The 26,957-nt window shown below is 39.7% G+C and overlaps 1 protein-coding gene across 1 annotated transcript in view; it reads right to left on the reverse strand.

Annotated features, from left to right (window-relative positions):
- Positions 1 to 599: 599 nt before the first annotated feature.
- TTN (titin) overlaps positions 600 to 26,957 on the reverse strand; it is a 337,354-nt gene continuing 310,996 nt past the window's right edge. The window contains exons 231-253 of the mRNA XM_077448105.1: positions 24,890 to 26,956; positions 24,479 to 24,781; positions 23,858 to 24,163; positions 23,477 to 23,767; positions 23,084 to 23,383; positions 22,674 to 22,979; positions 21,574 to 21,879; positions 21,209 to 21,490; positions 20,492 to 21,085; positions 20,121 to 20,408; positions 19,729 to 20,028; positions 19,298 to 19,600; positions 18,833 to 19,135; positions 18,160 to 18,744; positions 16,546 to 16,851; positions 16,158 to 16,457; positions 15,483 to 16,058; positions 15,072 to 15,377; positions 14,388 to 14,981; positions 8,380 to 14,273; positions 8,132 to 8,285; positions 4,922 to 5,197; positions 600 to 1,847 (exon numbers count right to left, since the gene is read on the reverse strand). Of these exons, the coding sequence (XP_077304231.1) occupies positions 1,549 to 1,847; positions 4,922 to 5,197; positions 8,132 to 8,285; positions 8,380 to 14,273; positions 14,388 to 14,981; positions 15,072 to 15,377; positions 15,483 to 16,058; positions 16,158 to 16,457; positions 16,546 to 16,851; positions 18,160 to 18,744; positions 18,833 to 19,135; positions 19,298 to 19,600; positions 19,729 to 20,028; positions 20,121 to 20,408; positions 20,492 to 21,085; positions 21,209 to 21,490; positions 21,574 to 21,879; positions 22,674 to 22,979; positions 23,084 to 23,383; positions 23,477 to 23,767; positions 23,858 to 24,163; positions 24,479 to 24,781; positions 24,890 to 26,956 (15,239 nt within the window). The 3' untranslated portion in view covers positions 600 to 1,548. The remainder of the gene's footprint in view (positions 1,848 to 4,921; positions 5,198 to 8,131; positions 8,286 to 8,379; positions 14,274 to 14,387; positions 14,982 to 15,071; positions 15,378 to 15,482; positions 16,059 to 16,157; positions 16,458 to 16,545; positions 16,852 to 18,159; positions 18,745 to 18,832; positions 19,136 to 19,297; positions 19,601 to 19,728; positions 20,029 to 20,120; positions 20,409 to 20,491; positions 21,086 to 21,208; positions 21,491 to 21,573; positions 21,880 to 22,673; positions 22,980 to 23,083; positions 23,384 to 23,476; positions 23,768 to 23,857; positions 24,164 to 24,478; positions 24,782 to 24,889; position 26,957) is intronic.

Raw genomic sequence — 26,957 nt, forward strand, 5'->3', positions numbered from 1 at the left:
AAGCTGTGCTGCTACCCATCTTCCTGCTTTAACCACCAGTTAAACTCTTCAGACTAAAACTGTCAGATCTTTTTCAAAATTATGGATGAGGAGGGATATTTGTGTTATTGCTGAAGTGATGCAGTGCCTCACTGCTGTAACCCTTTTCCCCCAATAAGGCCAATGTGTGAAGGTGGCAACTAATATGCTGTTACTGGTAAAATACAGCAGTTAGTGCGCCTTTGAGTATACTACTTGGGAGTAAACCAAAAAACTGCATTGTTTCAAGCACTTCTGAAATTGGAGGGGCCACGTGTATCAAGTGGTATATAGCTGGTACAAGTCCATCATTTTAATGTAGCAGTGTTTTTATTATAATTGTGTAGGTGGGCTGCTAAAATTGGCAAGGAGTGAGTTGAAATTATCTCTAACACAGCCCTGGATAGCAGTAAAAAACCAACAGGTGTCTTAACCCCTCCATACCCCATTTAAGACTAAACAAGAAAAGACATCTTGGCTAGACATACAATTTAAACCTTCCTACTACCACAATAGGACACCTCCAGTGGCCCGACCTATTCACATCCATAGAATTAACAAAAAGAAAAACCATCACAGAGTTTATTGGTGCAGATAACACGCTTTATTGCAATCAATGAACTATCTCCAAGAGGTTCAATAAATAGATAATTCTACAGTCACAATAAATACTACATGAAAGAGCAACAACAAATTATTGAGCTTTACAGGTTTTATCAACAGCTTGCTTGACTGTGGTTCTCTGCTTATTTGCCCTGTTGTCATAACATGTAATGCTATCTACTCACACACAATCACTGCACCCATGAACCTCTAGGAGAGTTGCCACTGATTCTGCACGCGAGTCTCTGAACTTGCTTCGATGAGGGTATGGCCAGATGATGTTACTTTTTGGAGCAAGTTGAGGGAGTCGACATGTCAGAAAAAGGGCAGTGAAACAAATTGTGAACAAAGTGTTGGCCGTTAACACTTTGCTCAGCTTAGAAATTGTCTCTGTTGAACAGTAAACAGTCGTCGTTTTTCAATAATGGAAATATTGCAGTGCTGCCTACAGGAGGGTAGTTGCAGACAGCACCTTATATTCGCCATTATTTCAAATATGTAATGTTTGTTAGCATAGTTCGTGAGTAGCATCCTCTATCGGGTGTAAGTCTTCAACAGGGAGTTTCTCAACCTGCTGAGGTATACTTAAGTCATCAACATGGTGTTGAGGCACATAGTTTAATGGTAGACAAGGTATTCGCTTCCTAGGAAACTTTCTCCTGCCCACCGTTCGTTCCGTTGCATTTTCTTTAAAACGTCACAAAATATATGGTACAGAACTCCATAACCGGTCAACTCGGCTATATACAGTATGTACATGTCAAAAAAAGGTTTTAGCCTCTTAAGTTAAATAAGAGCAAAATTCAGTGTAAATCTGTGGACTTTGTCTTATAAAGGTAGGTACAAAAATAATTCTCTATTTACAAATCAGTTCCAGTCCTTGTGAATCACCTGTAAGAATACAAGTGAATGTAAACGATTAATAACTTAGGGTGTTCGAACATTGATATTCACAGACGCAGAATCCGATCCGAAATCATTTGTTAGCTTCAGTGTGTAACGCCCCCCGTCTCTCTTTTGAACATCCGTGATGGTTAGGGTGGTCAAATCTTCAGAGGTTTCGATGTGAACTCGTCCCTTCTGTTCTTCGGTAGGAACAGATCGCCCAGAATGAGACCATGTAACATCTGGGGTGGGTTCTCCAGCAAAGGCACAGGCTACCGCGAGAACCTTTCCTGCATCAATGCTGACATCAGATGGAAGAGCTTCAATCTTAGGTGAACTTCCTTTAAATGGAAAGTAAAGAATAAACAGTTAAACCCATATAAAAAAAAAACAATCCTGCAAGACAAAGGCATAATGAGCTAGTATGCACGTCATACTAGCTCATTATGAAATACTTACCTCAGATCAAAGCTGTTGCAGTGGTCCCCGTACACCGCTGTGACCAGCGACATGTCTCCCGGCATTATTTCCGGGTTCGCGGGCTCCGGCGCTGTGATTGGCCAGAGCCACGATGACGTCACGGCACAAGCCCTTTAGAAACGGCACGATCAAACCGTTTCCCAGAGCAAATGCGCCGATCACATCGGTGCAAGCGTATATGGTAAATATCTCCTAAACCATGCAGATTCAGGAGATATTTACAGTACCTACAGGTAAGCCTTATTATAGGCTTACCTGTAGGCACAAGTGGTGTAATAGGGTTTACAACCACTTTAATAGCAGTTTTTAGGAAATGAAGCCCAAATGTATATATTACCTTTTTTTATAAACTGAATTCAAAGAGTGAATATCTGCTATATTATATAAATAATTTAGAAATGTTAATTGTGCCTTAGCAGTACCCTTTTTTCTGAAATTATTACTAAAAATTGCAGCACATTTTCTGGTGTGTAAGGGTGCCTATGTTGTAGTGTCTACAGCAGCCTTTCTCAACCTTTTTAAATATGGAGGAACCCTTGAAATAACTTTCCGGTCTCAGGGAACCCCTGTTAAAACTTACCATATCTACAACTCATGATACATCAGTGTGATGGTCGATGGAAGAATGCTCCTTAAACTTGTGGTCATTAGGAAGAAGATCCCCCCTGACCTATCTGAGAGACACAAATTGCTCAAGGATTCCCTAGGATTCCACGGAGGAAACCTCAGGTTCCATGGAATCCTGGTTGAGAAACCCTGGTCTACAGCCTCATAGCTGTACATCTGCAGTGTGAGAACAAGCCACCACCGCTTTAGGAGATTTGGTGATGTCACTACTATACTGCTCACTGTTGTTCTTGCTGGAGGTTCTTATTCGAAAAAGCAAAAGCGATATCAAGGTGGCTGCCTCCACATAAGGATGCAGTGAAGAACAAGGCATGATAAATCAGTAGTGGGGAAAAGATCAGCTGTAGACCACAGGAAATACTAGTGATGAGTCCTTTGCGCTTTGTGCTTTGTTTAGGCCAGTTCCCACTACCTTCAGAATAAAACACAGCAGAGCACTTTTCTTTTTAACTTTATTGAAATGTCACAGTGTAACATTTCGTTAATTTCTATGCAGTGCCGACAAAAAATGGAGCTGCATTTGAAGCCTGTGGTTTTCTCTGCACAATCCTGCAGAGAGCGCTCTGCTGGTTACATGACTGACAGGTCTTGAGACTGGGCTTCTTTTCCTCCAAAAGACTTCTTGTTTATTTACCATTTATTGAAATAAATGGGGATTCACCTGTTCTGGAGTCCTGAAAAAAAACAGAACATAATGCATATCCGTAAAGCACATCACAGTGATTTATAAATGTGTCTCTATTTTTTTTTTCCATAAGCAGTAGTATGTTTGCAGTAAGGCCATTCTGCTGCTTTATAGAAGGAACCCTCTGTTCAGGCTTCTGAAGGAGGGATAATCTGTCAGTTAACAATGTCTTTAGTTTTCTTTTATATAATCTTCTGGTCCAATTATTTTCAGGGCCTTTAATAACTAATATTTTATTGGGATTTAGAAGAGAAGTTCTTTAAATCACATGCTAGTTGAATATACAGTGTCCATTACAGTAGGAAGTCTGTATGACATTTTTTAATGCTTTACAAGCATACCAAAGTAGCAATTTAAAAGGCATATTTATGTACTGGTAATAAGTTCTACAATATACAAGCATTTGAGTTGCAAATACAGAATTACAGTAATACCTTGGATTATAAGCATAATTGGGTCCAGAAGAATTCTTGTAATCCAAAGCACTCGCAAAAATTAAAAGGGGGTTTCCCCATAGGAAATAATGGAAACTCAGATACTCCATTCCACAGCCACTGCTTATCTATGCAATACCACATGTGGCCAGAGGTTCGGAGACACCGGAGACACTCAAAGCTTCTCTGACAGTCCAGTTTTTTTCACATCAGATCTTTTAGATCACAGCCCTATTGGCCCCTAGACTGCAAAGCTGAAGGTCCATTAACTTTGGTAAGTGGGGTCACAAGAGGGGAGTGTGGCACTTGAAAAATCCTATCCTGAACCACGAAGCACTAGAATTTTCATTTGGAGCACTTAGCACTTTATTCATTATATATGTATGAAACTTGTCAATATTGTCACGGTCAATAATTTACAAGCACGTTACCACGTTGATGTTTTATATTCTGCTAGCGCTGTTAATTTATGTATTCACTCAAAAATACTTGGAGATGCTCAGAGGCCACTCAGAGACGCTCGGAAACATTCAGAGATGCTCGCAGACACTAGGAGACGCTCAAAGACACTCAGGAACGCAATGTTTCTGAGTGTTTCCGAGCATCTTATCTATACTCCGTTCCCGAGTGTTTCCAAGTGTCTCAGAGCATCTCCGAGTGTCTCTGAGTGATTCCAAGTGTCTCCAGTGCCCCTTTAAGTCCTTTAAATCACATATCAGTATGACATGAGAAAGTGGTGTGTATGCTTTGCTAGTTGAATATATAGTATCCAGCACTAAGAAGTCTGTATGACACTTTACAAGCATACCAAAGTAGCAATTTATAAGGCATATTTAGGTAATGGTAATGATATGTTCTACAACATTTTCAACAAAACTTTTGAGCTTCTAAAAGTTCTCAAATATGTGCTGTATAGTGTTAAATCAATCTTAATACTGATCATGATAACATATCTCTTCTTTTGTAGCTGCTGACTTTTAATTTTCATACATATGACTGAAGCTCCTCTAAGGATTTCCAATAAGGAAGAGAAACATTATTTTCCCTACACACCACCAGCCAAATTTAACAGTGGGGAGAAAAGTTGCAGTAATTCCGCAGTGAGGAAGGAAAGATCGGTCATTTATTGTCCATTTTTTCTTTTTTCAACCTAAAAGAGGACAACATACAATCTAGGCTGTGTGCTTACCTCTGAATCCTGCAGATAACATTCTGCTGGAGGAACTTTCCATATGTCTTACGCTGGAGGATTCCATCATGCTGCTAGAGTGCATTTCCATAAAGGACGCTTCTTTCACTGAAGACATACTGGCAAATTTTGATTCAGAAATACTACTGCTACTGCTGAAGGAGGCTTCTTGTCTGGAGGCTGATGCTTGCATGGATTGAAGAGACAAGCTTTCAAGCAGACTAGCTTCGCCAGCAGTTTTCAGCATAACTTGCTTTGTAGGCTCTTCAACAAGACCTTTGGTTAAGGATACAAACACTATGTCAATGCAAGCTCACTATGGATCTGTTATCCTGTATAGCTGACATAGACAGCCTGGAACATTAACCGCTTAATTACTGGGCACTTTCAGCCCCTTCCTGCCCAGGTCACTTTTCAGCTTTCAGCAAAGTTGCACTTTGAATGACAACTGAGCAGTCATGCAACATTGTACCCAAACAACATTTTTGAGACAGATAGAGCTTTCATTTGGTGGTATTTATGGGTTTTAAATTTTTTTTCTAAAAAAAACCCCAAAAATGTATAAAAAAAATATATTTTCTTAGTTTCTAGTATAGAATTTTGTAAATAAGTAACTTTTCTCCTTCACTGATGTGCACCGATGAGGTGGCACTGAAGAGCACTGATGAGGTGGCACTAATATGCAGCACTGATGGGCACTGATAGGTGGCACTAATATGCAGCACTGATGAGCACTGATAGGCAGCATCGATAGGCGGCACTTATGGGCACTGATATGCTGCACAGGTATATAAAAACAACAGATATCCGCGCTTAGGCAATAAAAGAACTGCAGCCTCCCTAATTGGGAACACCACCTGGGTGGAGTCTAGAAATAATAAAACTAGTAAAGGGGAAGTGGCGCTGTTCAAAAAATAAAAAAAAATAACCTATGTGTAAATTCATATAAAATAAGGTAAAATATAATCTACTGATGTGGGTATTGCCAACACTCCCTATAAAGTCAATAGTGCTTCAAAAATAAATAAATAAAACAAATGTAAGTGTAGCATTCAACACATGTTATAAGCCAAGGTATAAAAATTATTTAAAAAATATTTTTTTGTGTAATGCTTCAACACACAAAAATGAATAAAGTGACATTCAGTCCCATACATTTATATATATATGTGTATATAAATGCACACAAATTTGCGTGTTAAGATGAACTAGTCCCAAAAATATTAAATAGCAGTCTGTGAACAGTGATCCGTGCACAAGTAAAATAAGGTGACTCTTCAGTGCTCCCCTCTTCCATCCGCATCCCCCTCTTGTGCCTGCACTCACCAGAGAGCCTCACCCCTGCAGCGGTAACAGGCGTAATAGGCACCTAGAGTTTTATTAATACTGCACAGGTAGGTGGCACTGATGAGCAGGCACTGATGTGCACTGAAAGGCAGCACTGACTAGCATTACTGATGGGCACTGACTGGCATCACTGCTGGGCACTGACTGGCATCACTGCTGGGCACTGGTGGGGCTGAAATGATAATCAGGGCACTGGTGCACAATCACGGCGAGAGTGGGACATCATATGACATCATCCCAGAACGATAGAGCCACCTTGCATCCGCCATTTTACTATATGGCAGAAGGGAGGTGGTAAAAAAAATTACATTTTAAAAATAAAAAAACATTCTCCCATGGTTGTAGGATATATTTTATCCTATATCCTATAGTAAAGTGTGTCTTGTAATGCATCGGTCCATCCAAAACTCATATTCTGGATTTGGGTAGATGCCAATCAAATTAATTACCATTCAGCTTCGATACTCAGGGATTCAGCTTGCAAGATTTTAAACTTGTGTTTCCACACCGGGTACTTTCTATAGCTATTAAGAGGGGTTCTCATTTTCCCTCTTGGATTTTTACAGTAGACTCTATGAGAAACACTAGGATATTCATGTAATCGCTCTCCATCTATAATTAAATTATCAAATTGAACTCCCATCTGATGATTCGTGGATAGTTTCAGCACTAATATAATTTAGTAGAACTAAAGCTGGAAGCACTAGAGCAGAGTAACCACAAGCAACCATTATATGCTTGTCTAAATTCTCACTGATCACCAGTGTAATGGGTTACTTACTAGCTACCAAAGCAAGGTGGAAATTTTCCATTGACCACCAAAGTATGGGGGTGTTTCTTTAATTAACTAGTGTATGGGACACATCTTCACTGACAACAAATGTAAAAGGGAACTAGCCTGCCTGCTCTAAAGAGTGCAAACCCTAGGCAATCTTCTGACTGCTACACTCTGTTAGCTTTGCTGTCCAGTACATACTCATACCTGCTGTACTTACCTCCTCTGTGCAGTTGGTTTTGCAAAGAGCAGCCCTGATCCTCCTCTTCTCGGGTTCCCTCTTTGCTGCTCCTGGCCCCTCCCTCCTATCGAGTGCCCCCTCAGCCAGCAGCTTTCTATGGGGGCACCCAAGCCGAGTTAGAGCTCCGTGTATCCATTCAGATACGGAGCCCTGACCCAGCCCCGTCCCCTCTCTCCCCCGATTGGCTGACTGACTTTGATTGATAGCTGCGGGAGCCAATGGTGCTGCTGCTGTGTCTCAGCCAATCAGGAGGAGTGTCCCGGACAACTTAGACAATCGTGGACATCACTGGAGAGAGAAGGGGCTTAGGTAAGTAATTGGTGGGGGGGGGGCTACTACACACAAAAGGTTTTTTATCTTAATGCATAGAATGCATTAAGATTAAATACCTTCTGCCTTTAAAACTCCTTTAATTGTTTCATTTTATGATTTGTCCTGAAAAAAATGGTGTTGTATAGAGGAGGAGTGATTTGGTAAAAGTGGTTCTATCTGGGTGTCAAATACAGTACATTAAATACGTCACGGTGGGAACCCAAAACTGTATTGTAAGAGACAAAATAGTAAATTAAACTCTACTCAATTAAATTCTACAATTATAGAAATCCTAAGGCAAGATCATGAACCATAAGAAATTATTTGGACAGCCATGTACTAAATAACTCACATTTGAGTGAGTTATCTGGCCCTGAACAAATAATAGAAAAATAGCATTTTTCTGTTGTTTGTATGGCATCATTGATAGAGAGCTTAATATTCTATTAAGTTTGCACTAAAGTAATTTAAGTTAACTGGGAAAAGTTAATGCATAAAGTATATTTTCAGTTTCCAAAGGTTCTACGATACTTACGGAAAACATTTAAAGAGACGGTAGCAGAACACTGTCCATGGTAGTTCTTGGCTTTTACTGTATATTTGCCACTATCCTTCTCAGTTGTATTTTGAATTTCTAGAGAGTAAATATTTTTAGTTCGAGACACTCTGATGTGTGATGAGACTGAAATCTACCAAAAGAGAAACAAATAAAATACAATTTATTTTTTCAGTTAAGTAAAGAGAAAACAACCGATTGAAAGAAAATTGATAACGCTGACTTACCAGAATATTGTCTTTAAACCATTCAACTTCAGGAGATGGATTACCAGTGATTTCGCATGTAAACACGACATTTTGACCTTCATTGGCATTTTGAGACTTTGGTTGGTAAACAAATAATGGTGCATTGGAAGCTTCCTTGCTTAATGTCAAGTCAAACAGGCATTTGATTATTCCTTGGTCTGTTCTTCCCTCACAGGTCAGGATCCCATGATCTTTGCTGCTGACCTTTTTGATGGTTAAAGTTTGATCATTACCAGATACTCCATATTTGTAGTCTTCAGAGTTTTTTAATTCATATCCATTGAGCACCCATCTTACTTGAGATGCTCCTAACAAACTAGCCTTCAGAGTGACTGTCTGGCCTTCACTAAAACTGACACTACTTTCTAAAGATTTAATCTCTGTATGAAGAGTTTTGGCTCCTTCAGTGACCAAGTCAGTCTTACTAACCTCCTCTTGAACTACAGATTTTGACAACTGGAGAGATTTTGTAGACTCTCTTGCAATAGTAACTTGGGAGAAAACATTTTTGAATGTTTGACCAACAAACTGCAGACTGGTTTTGGAGACTCCTCCTTCTCCAGTTATCTCACAAATATATTCACCCTGGTCAGCTTCAGAGATACTGTAAATATTGAGTTCATAGGTTCCATCAGAAGAGTAATGGAAGCTGAAATGTCCATCTTCCCTCAGCTTCTTACCATCCTTGAACCATGACACTTCTCTTCCATTGAGTAATGTACTCTGAACCACACATGTCAGCTTAGCTTTGTCACCACTAGCTACAGCCTTCAGGTTCTGAGCTATTTTGGGGGGTGAAACAGCTGGTAACTGCATCTTCTCTGCTGGTGATTTGGTTACTGATTTGGTTTTTGGTGTTGTTGGCTCTGGAGACTTTACTCTTTTTGGTGATTTTATTGAATCATGAGATTTTCTGTGTGGTTCTGGAGATTTTACTCGGGGTGGTGATGTAACACTTTTCTCAGCTGCTTTTGATCGTTTAATTGTCAGTGTGAAGTGTGCTTCTTGCTTTCCTTCAGAGTTTTCCACGATTACTGTATAGTTGCCCTCATCAGACAACTTGACAGAAGTGATATCAAAGGTAGAGCTGTACTTTGTTGATGTTATGTGGTGACGTGTAGAGGACACTATAGCCTTTCCAGCAAGCTGCCATGTAACTGTTGGAGTTGGTTCACCATCAAAGTCACATGAAAACCTGACACTCTCACCTTCAGATACTGTGACAGACTGTGGTTTAGTGAGTATTTTGGCAGGCTCTGAACTCTTAAATTTCCTTTGCACAACTCTTTCTTCTACTGCTTTTGCTTCAGATGCAGAGACTCTCTTTTCTTCTGATGCATAAGCCTCGTAAGATTCCGAAGATTCTCTTAATGAAGTTACTTGTGATTTAACTTCTCTTCTTGAAGAACTTGCCTCAAATTCGGATGTTTTCTTAAATGAAGCAAATGCATAATCTTCAGATTTAAGCAACTCTGGGAAAGCAGACTTAGGCACAACATCATCTTTCCTTTTTGGTGTATAGGTGGAAAAATCATCTCCTGAAACATCTAGGGTGGCATAGTCAGAGGCTTCACCTTTGTAGTTTGTACATATGGCACGGTATGTTCCACAGTCTTCAGAATGGCAGTCAATGATTTCCAGAGTCAAAACTCCACTCACATTACTAATATGATATTTGTTGCTTTCCTGAATTTCCACACTATTATGATACCATTTAATATCACCTGTAGGCTTTGATTGCACATTGAGAATAAATCTTGTGTTCTGCCCAATTGGTACACGATGAGAACGCATTCTCAAAGTTATACGGGGAGCATGGTCCAATGAGAAGGGCTGTTGAGTTAAAACTTCATACTTTCTTTCTGAAGACTTTTGTGTTTTGAGAGCAGCTTTCATTGATTCATACCTCGACATAATATCAAATCTTGCAGTTCTTTCAAAACGTGAAAGTGATCTATCACTTGAAACAGGGCTGGGAGATCGAGGCCTTGTTCTCTCAGGTGTGGGAGATCTTCTTTCTGGCTCAGCTGGTTTAGAACGAGGTCTTATTAGTTCAGATACAGGGCGCATAAGCTCAATATAAGTTGGAGAAAGTGATCTTCTCCTTCCAAGCAATCTTGTTACTTCAGGAGATGTTTGACGTATTTGTCTGCTGACTCTCCTGGAAACTTCTTCCTGAGCTTCTTCAACATCAGTTATTTGTGTTATTTCTCTTTCTCTTCTTGATAGCAATCTGCTTTTCTCTTCCTTCTCCATGTATTCAAGGTCTCTTGTGTACTGGGAAAGCCTCTGGGTTGTGCTGTATGGACGAAGTAATTCTTCATCCTCTCTCTCGTCAATAATTCTTTGTTTTTGTTTGGGTGGCTTGTATATAGCTCTCTCATAACGCTCTCTAAGATCTGCATAGCTTGTTGTGACCTCCTCTTTAGTTGGGATATGGTAAGTGGAATACCTGGATTCTGCTTCAGTTCTCTTCTCTCTGCTAACATGAGTTTCCGGTGTGGTATAACGAAGGGTTGACAGCTCAAATCTTGGAGGACTACGACTTGGGGGAGAGGCAGAAAAGCCAAGTACCAACTCTTCTTCTAATCGTAATCTTTCCTCTTCAACTCTTTTCATAGCCAAATAGTCATCAACTGAGAGAAGTAATTCATCATCAGATACATCTCCAAGAGATCGTCGGCGTGGCCGATAATAAAGTTCATAATCTGGTGATGGTGTACGACGACGAGCAGGTCTTACAGTTTCCAGGTCATCCTGTGACACTTTTGGTATACGCCATTTAGGCTTGTATTGATCAGAGATCCGTGGCAGTGGCATTACATAGAATTGCTCCCACCTTGAGAGACGAATACGTTTTGGACGTTTTTGAACTATGCGCTCAAGAGGTTCTGGCATTTCAAACTGGTCCCTCAATCTCTTGTACCATTTCATATCAGACATTGGTACAAACTTTTTAATAGACTGATCTTCTTCAAGTGCAGTTGCACCATGTACACGTGGTTGTGGAATCTCATATGGCATGCGGATTACTTTTACTTCTTTCTTCTTTTCCTCTTTTGTAATCTCATATTCCCCTTTTACAGTTTTGGTGCTCACTGCTGGCCTGTACAAAATTGCTGCCTCCCTCAGGGCTTGCTGTGCAACTTGTGTCAGTGGGACAGAATCAGTTCCTGCAAGGATTTCTGCCATTCTCAGGGTTTTGTCAATCTGCCTCTGTACATGTACTTTACGTTCTTCTTCAGATTTGTACTCATGCTTGACATATCGCATGCGCTCAACCTTTAGGTATGCTTGGCAGCTTGTTGATCCTGCACTATTGGTAGCAGTTATTCTGTAGTAACCTGAGTCTTCTGGCAAAGTGTCTCTAATGAATAGAGCATAATAATCAAGACCCTCATGAATAATTTCAATGTTGGGGCCTAGTGCCAAGGCCTGACCGTCTTTCTCCCATTTCAATGTTGGTTTTGGAGTTCCTGACACTCTAATTTCAAAGCGGACAGACTGACCTTCCTGGCATTCAGCATTTGCAAGCAAACGCTTAAACATTGGTCGTAAGGTATTGTCTGCTGCTGCTGGGTGAGGAATAACTGTGAGCTTAGCTTTGCAACTGTCATCACCATATCTGTTCTTGGCCACAACGGTATACTCTGCATCATCTTCTGTTGTCAGTTTGTGAATGATAAGCTGGTACAAACCTTTGTCAGATTCAAAAGTGTATTTCTTTTCATCTTCACCAGGTTTGATCTTTTGACCTGACTTGAGCCATGTCACCTGTGGATCAGGATGGACTGTAATTGTGACACCAAATCTGATATCTTCACCAATATAAGCTGTGCGGTTGAACAAAGGCAAGGTAAACTCTGGTGGTCTTTCCAAAAGTCTCATGGTGTCCACTCTGCGTTTTACCTTCTTCACTGTCCTGCATCTGTAATATTCAAATTGTTCTCTGACACCTATTACAAACAATTCACCGTAAGAACTGTCCTCACCGTAGTCATTGACTACTTTGCATCTGTAGGTGCCGTCATCTGATTTTCTGATGTCTTTGACATAGATTGTTGCAAGACCTTCATCGTTGTATGTGATTTCGTACTTGTCACTATTTTCTAATTGACGGATGCCAAAGTACCAAGTAACTTGTGTAGAGTGATCATAATTTTCAATCTTGCAAATAAATCTGGCATATCCTCCTTCTTCTCCAACAGCATGTGTAATCTGTCCAGAAATTGGTCCTATTTCAATTGATGCGACCTTGACCTTAGCAACTGTCGTTCCCCTCTGGGATCTTATGGCACCACCACAAGAGATGCGAGCTACAGAGACTACAAAGTTCCATTCCTTCTTAATCAAACTTTGATAGTAACGCCTGTGTCTTAATGTCTTAATCACTTTTGTGCTTTGCTTTTCTGTCTTCTGTTTAAGCCATGAGTGCTCAAGGGCTTCTGCGGCAGTCATGCGACTCTTTCTTTCTTTTACCAGAAGTCTGTCAATGAAATCCAAAGCCTCCAAGCTAACATCTTTAAAAGCTTCATCCTCAAAGTTGTATTCCGCATTGGTGATGTTCTCAATTATCTGCTGGTTTGTTTCAGCTGCAAATGGATTAAGACCACTCAGAAGTATATACACAAGAGTACCAAGGGACCACATGTCAGTTGCTGTACTGACCAAATCATGTTGGTGAACTTCAGGTGCGTAATATTCAGGGGCAGTAAACTGAATTCTGAAACTGTCTCCAGGAATTAACTGCCGGGCTTGACCAAACTCAGTAATTTTAATTCTTGAGCTGCGTCTTGATGTGTATATGATGTTTTCTGGTCTTATATCAAAGTGTCCAATGCTGTTTGAATGAAGGAATTCAAGAGCTTCACTTATTTGACGTGCATAAGAAATTATCTCTCTTTCACAGAGGTCAAAGCCTGCTGCACCAATTCTTTCAAAAATGTCAACACCAGAGATAAATTCAAATATCATTACCAGTTCCTCAAGGCTTTCAAATGATTCATACAGGTACAAAATATTTGTGTGTCGAGCAACATTGAGAACAGAAATTTCTTTCTTCACTGCAACCTGGTCAGTACCTTTAACTTTTACAAACTTGGCAAGGAATGTTTTCTTGGAAGAATTGTGAATACAACGGTGAACAATTCCAAACTGCCCATGTCCAAGCTCTTCAGCAATGGAAAATCTTTCATGAAGCACTTTTGTGGAAGAGTGTTCTGCTTTTGTTTTAGAGATTTCAATTTCAGACACTTCATCATCATAGTTCAACATTCTTGATTTATCTTCTCTTGTTAAAACTGGTTCCGTTGGTTCAGACGGTTTACTCTGTCCAAACTTATTTTCAGCTATTATTCTGAATTGATATCTTGTTTTTCCAAATAAGTTAACAACAGTGTATCTGGTTTCACGAGATTGGCCAACGCGTATCCATCTTTCTGCTGTTGTTGCACATTTTTCAATTATGTAGTTTATGATCTTACTGCCGCCATCAGTAGCTGGGGTATTCCAAGTGAGGTTAACAGAATCTCTTGAAACATCACTGACTTTGAGACCTCTTGGTGGATCAGGGACATCTGCAACATCCAATTCTACTGTCTTTTGGTCAATGCCAAATCTGTTCTTTGCACAGACTACATAGAAGCCTGCGTCTTTCCTATCAACTCCATTAGAGAACACAAGTGATGTGAATGAACGTGTTACAATGACTTGATACTGTCCATTGTTGTCAATAAGATCCTGTCCTTTCTGCCATGTAATTACTGGGTCTGGTTTACCAGAGAATGGAATTTTAATACTGACAACTTCACCTCTGAGGGCATGCACAGCACCCATTCCTTCCAGATTTTTAGGCAGATGGATTTTAGCTGGAACTAAAGGAAATAGCAAGAACAACAATAACACTGGTTAGTTTGGCTGAAGGAATGCATTTATTTCATTCATTTTTATTTATAAGTTTTCATTTTAAATTGGTATGCTATGCTTACCTTCCACATCCAAGGAAGCTGTAGCAGAAATAGACCCTCCTTGGTTAGTGGCTCTGACTTGGTAGACCGTGGAATCATCCTCAAAGACATTTGTAATGACAAGCTGATAGTATCCTCCCTTGAATTCTTGCAGTTTAACCTTCTCTCCATCTGGGAGGATCTCTTTACCTTGCTTGAACCATTTCACAACAGGCTTGGGATGACCAACAATCTTGCACACAAAGGTAGCAGTGCTTCTGTACTTCACATTAAGGTTTCTCAGTTCTTCCTTAAACTGAGGAGCACGTACAGGTACATCAGATTTAGGTACAATAGGATCAGAGGTCTCACTCCATTCACTTTCTCCTCCAAGGTTTTCACATTTGACACGGAATTCATATTCAAGATCTTCAATAAGACCCATGACAGAATAAACTGTCTCATGAATGTCCTCTGTTGTTACAGAGATCCATTTGTTCTGCTTCTTCTCACGTTTCTCAAGGTAGTAATTTGTGATCTTGGCTCCGCCATCACTGACTGGTGGTCTCCATGACACCACACAGGAATCTTTTGTGACAGCTGTAACCACCGGTTTCACTGGTTGTCCTGGTTTTTCTGTTAAAATAAAGTAATCATTTAGTGTCAATGTAAATTTTTTTCCTGGCAATTAACTGAACATAGTAACTTGCATTTGGCAGTACTTACCAAATGGACTCTTGATTACAACAATAGATGGAATCTCCAATGGGTCACTGACACCATACAAATTCTGTGCTGATACTCGGAAGTAATAGCCAGCATTTTCATTAAGGTTAACAATTCTGCAGGTGGTACCAGAAATAGCAGAAGACACTAAGTGCCAGTCTTCACCTTCCTTAGCTTCCCTGCGTTCAACAACATAGTTAGTCACCATTGATCCACCATCATCTTCTGGTGGTTTCCAGCTGATTACGACAGAATTCTTCAGCAAAGCATCAACAACAATTGGGCCTGTGGGCTTGTCTGGTTTATCTGTAGACATGAAAATAATACAGTCATGAGTAATATAACAGGCATAAACAAGTAGCCTTTTACAAGCAAACATTCACAAATAACTTTTTATAAGCAGATATTTACCTTGTATTTCTACATTTAGTACAGTGTCAACAGTTCCAAATGTGTTGCCCAGCTGTACCTTGTATTTGCCAGCATGGCTCTTGTGTTGCACATTCTTAATAGCAAGGTGTGTATAATGTTCTGTATTCTCAATGGTGATATTTTCAGAAGATTTCAAAAGCTTCTTCCCATAATACCAAGTAATGGCGGGTACTGGACGTCCAATGTAAGCTACATGGAGGCGAAGAGTTGTACCTACACCAGCATAGTATTTCTCTTTCAGAGGGAATCCAGGATGGAACTGAGGAACAGCTTCCAAAAGTAGTTTACCACTGGTTTCAATCTCTCCAGCATCGTTGACGGCTACACAAGTGTACAAGCCTTCATCTTCCTGTTCTTCTGTCAACACTGTAAGTGAGTGAGTACGTCCATCTGAAGACATTTTATATTTGCGGCTTTGCACCAGCTCTTTGCCAAAGCGGAACCATTTGATGTCAGGTAGTGGTCTTCCAACAATCTGGCAAGTTAGCTTGGCACTTTCACCCAATTTGGTAGTGACCTCCTTTATTTCCTGTCTTAGACCTGGAGCTTCTCCAGCTGTGTAAAAATAATTGCAAAATATTTAAGCATACAGAACATATTAAACTACAAATTATGGTGAAAACTTTTTTGTTAAATATTTGAAGTCAAACTCACAGGTAAGTTTGGTCTTCACTGTCATTGCTGTTCTGCGAGGTCTGCTGATACCAGTTTCATTTTCAGCAAAAACTCTAAATTCATATTCAGCAGCTTCCAATAAGCCACCCATAGTAAACTGCCGGTCTCTGATACGTTCTTTATTACATTTCTTCCAAGCACTGTCTCCAGACTGGCGGTATTCAACCCAGTATCCAAGTATCTCTTTTCCCCCATCACACTCTGGTTTTTCCCATTGTATTGTTATACTGTCCTTTGATACAGATGTTACTTCAATTTCACCTGGTTGGCTTGGTTTATCTGTGGAAAATTAGAAACTTTTAGCATTGTGGCAATGGCTTACATTGCTTTGTTTAAAACATTTTAATCAAGATGTCATTCTGCTTACCAAATGGATCCTTGCAAACAACCGAGTCAGAGGATGGACTTGGCTCACTCAAACCAATGTCATTTTGTGCAATAATACGGAACTGATATTCAGCATCAGGTACAAGTCCAGTGAGGGTGTACATAGTTGTAGTAATATGGGTCTTATTGTGTCTAACCCATTTATCTGTAGTTGTCTCTTTGCGGTCAATATAGTATCCTGTTACACGAGAACCACCATCATCTTTGGGACGAGACCAAGACAAGCTGACTGAGCTCTTTGTGACATCAACAATTTCTGGTGCATTGCTTGGAGGCTCTGGTACATCTGCAATTCAAATGGTGCATAATTATAATATCTTCATACATGAATCAGTACACATTTCACAGAGTTTTTTTATTACTGCATAGGAATCTGCTACTAAGAAAACTTCAGAGAACCTCAGAAAACACATTTCCTTCCCCTTGCCTGTCCACAAAGAGGTGGCTGGTTTTTCACATTGTTTAAAACATTTTACACGGACCTCATCCTTCCTGTGATATTCTTGCAATATATTACTTTTGGATTTGAATTCAACCACTTACCGACAGGCTACCACATATTTACCACGGCAGAACGACTATATTGCATGAAATCATGTGCTTCACTTCGTTCAATGGCCACTGGGTGGCACGTTCCACCAGAGGCACGATTGTGCACTGATTGGACACAGGGGATGCCGATAAATGGGTCCGGCATCCCGATGTACTGATGTCCAATGGCCACCCGCGGTTATTCCCCAGAGAGGCAGAACAGTGAAATCTGCCTATGTAAACAAGGCAGATCACCATTTTGACAGGGAAGATGATAGAGATATTGTGTTCCTGCTAAGCAGGAACACTGATCTCTGTCTTCATCCAGTCAGACCATTCCCCACACAGTTAGTAAGCACCAGTTAGGAGCACACTTAACTCTTTGATCGCCCCTGATGTTAACATCTTCCCTGCCAGTGTCATTGATACAGTAACAGTGCATATTTTTAGCACTGATCACTGTAATAATGTCACTGGCTCCCAAAAAGGTTTCTGATTTGTCCGTCGCAATGTCGCAGTCCTGCTAAAAATCACTTATTGCCGACATTATTAATAAAATAAATAAATAAAAATGCCATAAAAATATTCCCATAGTTTATAAATGCGATAACCTTTGTGCAGACCAATCAATATATGGTTATTGGGATTTCTTTACCAAAAATATATAGCTGAATACATATTGGCCTAAATTGATGAAGAAATTTGATTTTTAAAATGTTTTTATTGGATATGTTTTATAGCAGAAAGTAAAAATTATTGTTTTTTTTTCTTCAAAATTTTTTTTGTTTATAGCGCAAAAAATAAAAACCACAGAGGTGATCAAATACTACCAAAAGATTGCTCTATTTGTGGGAAAAAAAAGTATGTTCATTTTATTTGGGTATAGTGTCTCATGACCGCGCAATTGTCAATTAAAGTCATGCAGTGCTGTATCGCAAAAAATGGCCTGGTCATTAAGGTGGTAAAACCTTCCGGGGCTGAAGTGGTTAAAGAAAACTGTATTTTGAAGAAATCTGTGTTAACGTTGCTGTTAAGATATAATGATGTTAACATTAATACTTACTCAAAGGTGTTTTCGGTACAGCAGGTTCCTCTGATTTTAGTGAACGACTAATGCCAAATTGATTTTCACATGAAACTCGGAAATGATATTCAACATTTTCCTTAAGTCCCTTGACCACCAATGATGTTCCTTTTACTCTTGAATCAATTGTATACCAAGCTGCTTTTGGAACTTCTCGTCTTTCAACAATGTACCCAAAGATATCAGAGCCACCGTCATCAGCAGGAGCTCTCCAGCTCACTCTTACAGAGCGTGCCTGTATGTCATCATATTCCAGAGGACCTACTGGTGGGTCTGGGCTTCCAATAACTTTAACTTTAATATAAACCACCTTTTTGCCACATTTGTTTTCAAGCATTAGGTCATAAGTTCCAGAGTCCTCTTTGACAGCATCCTTGATGATGAGTTCGGTGTGTGTATCAGAAGTAGCAATCATAGCTCTCTTGCTTACATCCCGACCCTCCTTGGTCCATTTGCAAACTGGGATAGGCTTGCCTTTTATTGGTATTGTTATCCTAATTGCACTGCCTTGTCTTACAACCAGACCTTCCTGGTACTTCTCATCCAGTTCATAGTCAGGATATGCTAGAAATGGAAATACATTTTAATGCACAATTTTCACTGGCTTATTAAGCAAATTATTAAAAATGATCATGCAGTTTAAATGTCTTACCAAGCATTTCAGTAATTTTTACAGTTCCTGGGACATCAGCTGGTTCCCCAGGTCCTCCAGCATTGCATGCAAGTACATGGAACCTATATTCTGCTCCTTGTGGAAGGTGCGTAAGTGTGTATTCACATATCTTGGTTGGAGTAGTATTACATTTGGTCCATTCGTATTGGTCAACCTTTTGCATTTCAATCAAGTAGCCAGTGACCTTAGATCCGCCTTCCTCTTCTGGTGGACTCCATGCAAGAGAAACAGATGTTCTTGTAGTGTCAGTAACTCTTGGATTCTGAGGCTTGGCAGGAGGAGCTGTAAAACATAAGTAAAAGTTACCAAATCGTACAAAGTATTCATAGGGCTGTTATGATATAAAATTAACATTGTTTGAACTAGGCTGTTTGCGATATGGATCTTTTCAACATAATGTGCATGAAAAGATAAGCTGCATATTTACATTTACATTTAATTTACCTATTGGATCCATTGCAACTCCAGATTTAGATGGACGGCTTGGCTTTCCAGGTCCTCTTGCATTTATAGCTGTAACACGATGTTCGTATTCCAAGCCTTCAATAAGTCCAGTAGATCTGTAGCGTGTCATTGTTACTGGTACTTTATTTGCACGCACCCAACGATCAGCTCTGACCTCTTTGCGTTCAATAATGTAACCAACAATCTGTGATCCTCCATCTTCATCTGGTGGATTCCAAGTAATAGTCATGCCATCACGGGACACATCAAACACTTGTGGAGTCTCAGGTGGTCCAGGAATACCTGAAAAAAGCAGACATAGTTATACAAGACATAACAAGCCTAATTTACAAATGAATAATGACAAATATATACTTTTCCATTTGTAACTTAAGGGCATGTTAGACATTAGAACTGATTCTTTTACTTACTTATTCTGCTCTTGCACTCTACAACTTCTGACTGCAAGAAGGAACCAATGCCAAAGCGGTTGGTAGCTGCCACTCTAAACACGTATTCTGTGCCTTCAGTGAGTCTAGTAAATTTGAACATTGTTCTTGTAACAGACTCAGAAACAGGTAACCATCCTGGACGGTGAGCATCACGTTGTTCCACAACATAGCCACTGATTGTAGCACCACCATCCTTCAGTGGTGGTTCCCAAGAAATAGCAACAGAAGTGGCATCAGTTTCATCAATGACAATTGGTCCAAAGGGAGGCCCAGGTTTGTCTGTAGTGACAAAAACAATAATTATATTTATCCCTGTCATCGACTGAAAACAATCAAAAGGAACAAGATAACATTTCTTGATATATACTTACCAAGAATGATAACTTTAATTGTCTCGGTAACTGTACCAGATGTGTTCTTAAGCTCAAGTGTATAATCTCCTGTGTCGTTGATAGACGTCTCTCTAATTGTTAATTTAGCTACCTTATTTACAGTTTCAATCTTAACACGGTCAACCTCTTTTATCCTGGAACCTTCAAAGAACCATGCAACTGCTGGAGGTGGACGTCCATGTATAGGTAGGGCAAGCTCAATTGGTCTGCCAGATGGTACATGCAGAGTCTTCTGAGGTATTCCAGCAAGATCAATGGATGGCAGCACTATAAGAAGACAAAAAAAGTAACTCATTTTACGCAATTAAATGCAGTCATATCATATAAAATGTGATTTCTTTCTACTGTACCTTTCTGATCTTGTACAGTCACTGCAGTTACTATCTCCCGTGGTTCCGATACACCCTTCTGGTTTTGTGCTCTCACTCTGAACAAATATTGTTCACCATCATTAAGTGATGTGATAGTATAATCAAGAACTGTTGGTTTCAGTGTTGCCACCTTCATCCATTTCTCTGTCCCAGCTCTGCAAGCTTCAATTATATAACCTGTTAGCCTGCTACCTCCATCATGGAGAGGCTTCTCCCATTTAAGAGCCACTGTGGATTTAGTAATGTCAACTACTTCAAGTTTCTGTGGCACCATTGGAACTTCAGACACTAAAACTGCATCAGATGTTTCACATGGTTCACCAATTCCATAAATGTTCTCTGGCAAAACTCTGAAGTAGTACATCAGGCCTTCTTGAAGTCCAGTGATTCTGTAAATGGTCTTATTACATTTCGTAGTAACAGTCTTGAAAGCTCTCATAGCAGCTTCACGCCTTTCAATTATATAGTTGTTTACTGGGGCTCCACCATCCAAGGCAGGCACATCCCAAGTAATTGTGACAGAATCTTTTGAAACTTCTTTGACTTTCACTGCACCACATGGGCCAGGTGAATCTATAAAGTGAGTAAAAACAAGTTAAAATTTTCTAGAACTGTAAGATCTTTACACATGACACAGCTAGTTAGAAGAAACATACTCTTTGCTTGGATATGAACTAATTAGAATTAGTATCTTACCATAAACTTTGACAACAACTGTTGCAGATTTTTTGCCAGACTGGTTAACTGCCTCAATAACATATTTTCCAGCATCATATCGGTTTACTTTCTCAACCACAAGTAGAGTATAGCTGTCTGTAATATCAATCATGGCTCGGCTTGCTAGGTCAACACCTTCCTTTCTCCATGTGATAACGGGAGATGGCCTTCCAGAAACAGATACCATGAGACGCAGTGAGCCACCTGCCCTGACTGTAACAATCTTCTTAAGGTCATCAGCAAGTTCCAGGTCAGGAGTTTCTAACAAAAAATAAGGCAGCAGTTAATGAAGGTCATCACACTACAGTGGTCACAAAGTTGATCATTTATAAATGTATACATACCTATTCTTTCAACTGGTTCAATTTCAGCAGATGATTCACTGAAGTCACTTGTGCCATTTGCATTGGAAGCAGCAACTCTGAACTTGTATTTATGACTTGTCTTTAGGCCTGTAAGTGTGAATTCTGGATTTCTAAGTAGGGCAGTTGTATGTGGTCTATACCACTGCTCAGTGCCTTCTTCTTGTACTTCAAGAACATAGCCTAAAATATCAGCACCTCCATCATATAAAGGCTTAGACCATGCCAAGCTGATGCTGGTTTTTGTGGTGTCCACGACTCTTGGAACAGATGGGGCTGCTGGTGCATCTGGAAAAAAGTGAAATCCAATGATAAATGTACCTAAGTAAAAATATGCCTTTATAACTCTCAATGAATTGGTCTAGAGGGCTGGTCTCGAACAGAGATATTTGCCTAAATTAAAGAACTTTTTGAGATTTAGTTCTTATCTGTATTTTTGGATAGAAATTAACATTTCTGGCAGGTTTTTATTCTTACTTCCTGAGGAGATTTTGCCTCACTTTCCCCCCTGTTATCTGTGCAAAATATGGAGCAAACTGTCATCAATTGGACAGGAAGAAACAGATAACAATAAGAAAAAATTTAAAGTTCCAACCCTTCCTCACTCTACTAAAATGTGTTTGTGATTTTTTCAGTGGAGAAATTTCTCATCATTGCCTATCCTCTAATAGTTTGCAGTTATATTTAGTACCAGTGTCAAGCAGGCATCCATCATGTTTGTTAAGGTGAAATTTCTACTTCAAATTCTATATATGTGTGTACAGTGTTTTGTATTAAAGGAAACCTGTACTTAGGAAAATGCTAGTTGCCTTAATACCATGTTCATTTAATAACATCCAAATTGATCTGAGATAAGCATGCTGATCCTATTTTCAGACTTCACTCTGACTTTGCCTGCTGCATGCTAGCGTTTTCAAAAGGAGGTCAGCAATGACAGCCATTATATTTCTCTCTATACAGGTTTTGTTTTGTTTTTTTACATTTTCTGGAATCACTAGCAAGTGTTTTTATTTTCCAGTCTTGTGATAAAAATATGTTTGTAAAGAATGTATGCGTGAATATACAAATAAATTAAATCTTACATGAAGGTTCTTTGCACAGGATGTATGGAGAGGAATCGCTAGGTTGGCTGTTTCCAGCAGCATTAACTGCACTGACACGGAATTGGTAGTCACTTCCTTCGAGTAAGTTAGTAACTTTCAGACGTGTGTCATAAATAGTATAGTCTTTGTTGACTCTTGTCCATCTCACACTCTTTTTCTCTCGCTTATCCACGATGTATGTGCTGATTTCACTGCCACCATCTGATTCTGGTTTGAGCCACTGAATTATTATGTGGTCCTTTCCAACACCAACAGCCTCTGGTGCACCAGGAGGTGATGGGATAGCTGTTTAAAAAAAAACAATATAAAAAAATTAGAAAAAATTCTAATGTGGAATAAAAAGCCATGTATGTATTTTTTTTTTTTACAGTGTGCTTGTTTCTACTTACTGAATGAATTTCTTGCAATAATGGGTTCAGACTCCAGTGGGACGCCTGGTCCATATTTGTTTACTGCTCTCAAACGGAATATATACTCATTGTTCTTAATCAGTCTTGTCACACTGCATGAAAGTGTCTGGCATTCAGGTTCCACAATTACCCAGTTTAGACGGCTAGTCTCACGTCTTTCCACAATGTAGTGGGTGATCTCGGCACCGCCATCTTCTTGTGGTGGATTCCAAGCAAGTGTGCATTTTTCGTCTGTTACTCTACTGATAGTAATTTTTTCTGCACATGCACCTGGAGAGTCTAAACAGAAGAATATGAACAAATGTCAATAAAATTATTTTTATTATGGCGACTCAGATACATACTACATTGGCATTCTGTAAGCATACTTACCAAGTACTTTGACAAGAACAGAAACTGATTTTGTTCCACTTGCATTCTTAACTGTCAAAGTATATTTGCCAGTATCACTTCTGTCACAGAACTTAACAATTGCTAGAGCACGTTTGCTTGTGTATTGTAGGTTGATCTTCTCACAGAGCTCAAGTTCCTTATCTCCCTTTGACCAGAAGACCTTTGGTTCAGGTTTGCCGCCAATAGATGCATCAAGTACAAGATCAGAGCCAGCTCTTACGGTAACAATTTCTCCCTGAAGTTTGCTGTCAAGTTCAGCTTTGGGTGGTGCTAAAAGTAACATTTAAAATGATTGTTAATAGAATTGGGATATGAACTTAAACCATTGACAATGTTATATAATATAATATGTATACTTACAGTATTCATCTTTGCAGGTTACAGCACCTGTAGACTGTGATGGGGCACTTATTACACCAGAGGCATTCTTAGCAAGTGCACGGAATTCATAAACCTCGCCTTCACTTAAAGCTGTGACAGTGAAGTTGTTTTCTGAAATTGTGGTGTAGTTGCACTTAAGCCAGCGACCATCTCCAGTTTCATTGAAAGGCTTGCGTTCTACAATATAGCCAACAACTTTGCTGCCGCCATCATAAAGTGGAGCAGTCCAGCTCAGTGAAACCGAGGATCTTGTAACATCTGTCACTTCTGGTTTTCCAGGTGGATCTGTAAATTAAATAAAAAAAAGTTTATACTGCAGAAGAACCAAATGATGGTGTAAAAAATGTTGGCAACATGGAAAAATATGTAAAACAGTAACCCACTGATATTTATCCTTCTTTATATTTTAAGAACACCAAAATAATGAACTCAAAACCGATATCCTAAAAGAGTAGTTTTTTAAACCCCAAATAAAGCCTATTGGTAATAAAAGCAAATGCATGATATATTTTCTGTCCAGATCAATGTTCCACAAATTCAGCTTTATTCAATAAAAACTAGGCCCTAAATTAATCTGCAATCTGACTAGTGTAAACTTACCAACAGGATTTTGTGCCATAACAGGTCTTGAAGCTTCACTGGCTTTGCTAATACCGGCAGCATTCAGTGCATAGACTCTGAACTGGTACTCCAGACCTTCAACCAATGATGTGACTTTGTAATTACAGTCAAAGCATGGAATTTTGTTATCTTTTACCCACAGGATGGTATTGCGCTCTTTCTTTTCAATCCAGTACCCTGTAACTTTGCTTCCGCCATCATGGTATGGTTCTTCCCATTTAATGCCCATGGCATTGGCAGACACAGAGTATACTTCTGGTCTTGTTGGTGGACTTGGTGGTACTAATAAATGAAAAAAGAGTGATGTGTGATTTATGATTACTCTGATATTCAAATAAACACAAAAAACTAAGACAATGTTACAGGTAAGTAGATTAAACATTTTCTTACCAAAAGGATGTTCAGCGACAATAGGAGTGGATTCAAGAGGCTTGCTGACACCAAATCTGTTTTCTGCACTGACACGGAAAGTGTATTCCATGTATTTTGTGAGATGGGTAACTTTAATCTGTGTGCGTTTTACACTGGAGTTAACAAGTTGCCATGCTGTTGTACCGGATTCCCGCTTTTCAACAATGTAATTTGTGATTTCAGTTCCGCCATTATCTTCAGGTTCAGCCCAGGTCAGTACACATGACTCAGCAGATACAGACGATACCTCAATGGGACCTGTGACAGCACCTGGTCTACCAATCACTATTACTGTGACAGTGAATGTTTTAACACCAGCTGTATTTTCAAGTGTCAAGTAGTATTTACCAGAGTCACCTCTCATGCTGTCTTTAACAGTCAAAGTGGTTCTGTCCTTTGTTGTCTTGATGGTTACTCTGTCTGTTTCCTTGAGTCTCATTTCTTCAAGTTTCCATGTTACCTTTGGTACTGGACGTCCACTAATTGGAATATCAATTGTGAAATTGCTTCCTGCTTTGCAGGTTATCAGCTGTCTAGTGATGCCACTAAGATCAGCTGTAGGCTCAATCTGAGGCTCCTTGATAATAACAGATGAGAAGGCTTCCCTAGAGTCACTGTAACCAGCATCATTCTTTGCACAAACACGGAACTCATATTCAGTATTTTCTGTGAGGTTATCGATGGTCAGAGTTAAATGTTTTGTTTGCCCTGCTTCAATCCAGTGGTCAGATCCCTTCTGTTTCATTTCAATCAGGTAGGAAGATATACGACTTCCGCCATCATGTTCAGGTTTTAGCCAAGCCAGAGTTACTGAAGATCTGCTTGTATCCACAATGTCTAATCTCTTTGGTGGTGCTGGTTCTTCAGTGGCTACAATAGGCTCTGGTGTTTCATAAGGCTCACCAACACCATATTCATTTTCAGCAGAAACACGGAAATAGTATGGCTGACCTTCCAAAAGATCTGAAACCTTAATAATCTGTCTAGAGCATTTCTCGCTAACTACTTGCCAGCTGCGTCGGCTAGCTTCTCTTCTTTCCACTACATAATGGTGGATACGTGCACCTCCATCATTGAGTGGAGCATCCCACAATAATGTAATAGATCCTCTTGTGACATCTTTGTATGTAATAGGACCTGGTGGACCAGGAGAATCCAGCACTTTAACAGTAAATGTAATAGACTTGCTTCCGCTGTTATTTTCCACAGTGAAAGTGTATTTTCCTGCATCATATCTGTTACAGTCCTCCACAGTCAAGGTGCTAAATGAGTCTGTAGTATGAATATCAGCTCTCACACTAAGGTCAGAGTCTGGTTTTGTCCAAATTGCAGTTGGTGTAGGTCTTCCTTTAAAAGCAATGAAGAGACGGATGCTTGCACCAGCCCTAACAATATGGGTTTGCTTGAAGTTGGCATCAATATCAATTTCTGGGGATGTCAATCTATCTGAAGTTAGTACTGTAGCAGGTACTTCACAGCTGTCTCCTTTTCCTACTCCATTAACTGCAGAGACTCGGAATTTGTAATTTTCACCTGCCTCAAGGTCAACAACTGTGTATTTTGTGGCAACCACAGCCTCAGCATTGACTTTATGCCATTCACCAAGATCAGCTTTGCACATTTCAATGATGTATCCAATGATCTCCATGCCCCCATCATATGCAGGTTTGGTCCATTCCAAGCTTACTGATGTCTTTGTGGTATCACTTACTTTAACAATGCTTGGTGCGCTAGGTGGATTCACAGGCTCTTTGCATTTAATTAACCTAGACACTCCACTTGGCTCACCAACTCCTGCATTATTTTCAGCTATTGCACGGAATTCATATTCATTTCCTTCAACCAGGCCGGTTACTCTGTATCTGGTCTCAGTGATGGGCTTCTTACTGGACACTTTAACCCAGCGCAGACTCTTTTTCTCTCTCCTTTCTAAGATATAATGCTTGATTTCATTGCCACCATCAGATTTTGGTCTTGCCCATGTTACAGTTATGCTGTCACCAGTGACATGAGTAGCATCTGGCACTCCAGGTGCATCAGGAACAGC

Source organism: Lithobates pipiens, unplaced genomic scaffold (assembly GCF_037356315.1).
Source record: "Lithobates pipiens isolate NorthernLeopardFrog02 unplaced genomic scaffold, aLitPip1_a1.2 Scaffold_22, whole genome shotgun sequence".
In the NCBI taxonomy this organism is placed as follows: domain Eukaryota; kingdom Metazoa; phylum Chordata; class Amphibia; order Anura; family Ranidae; genus Lithobates; species Lithobates pipiens.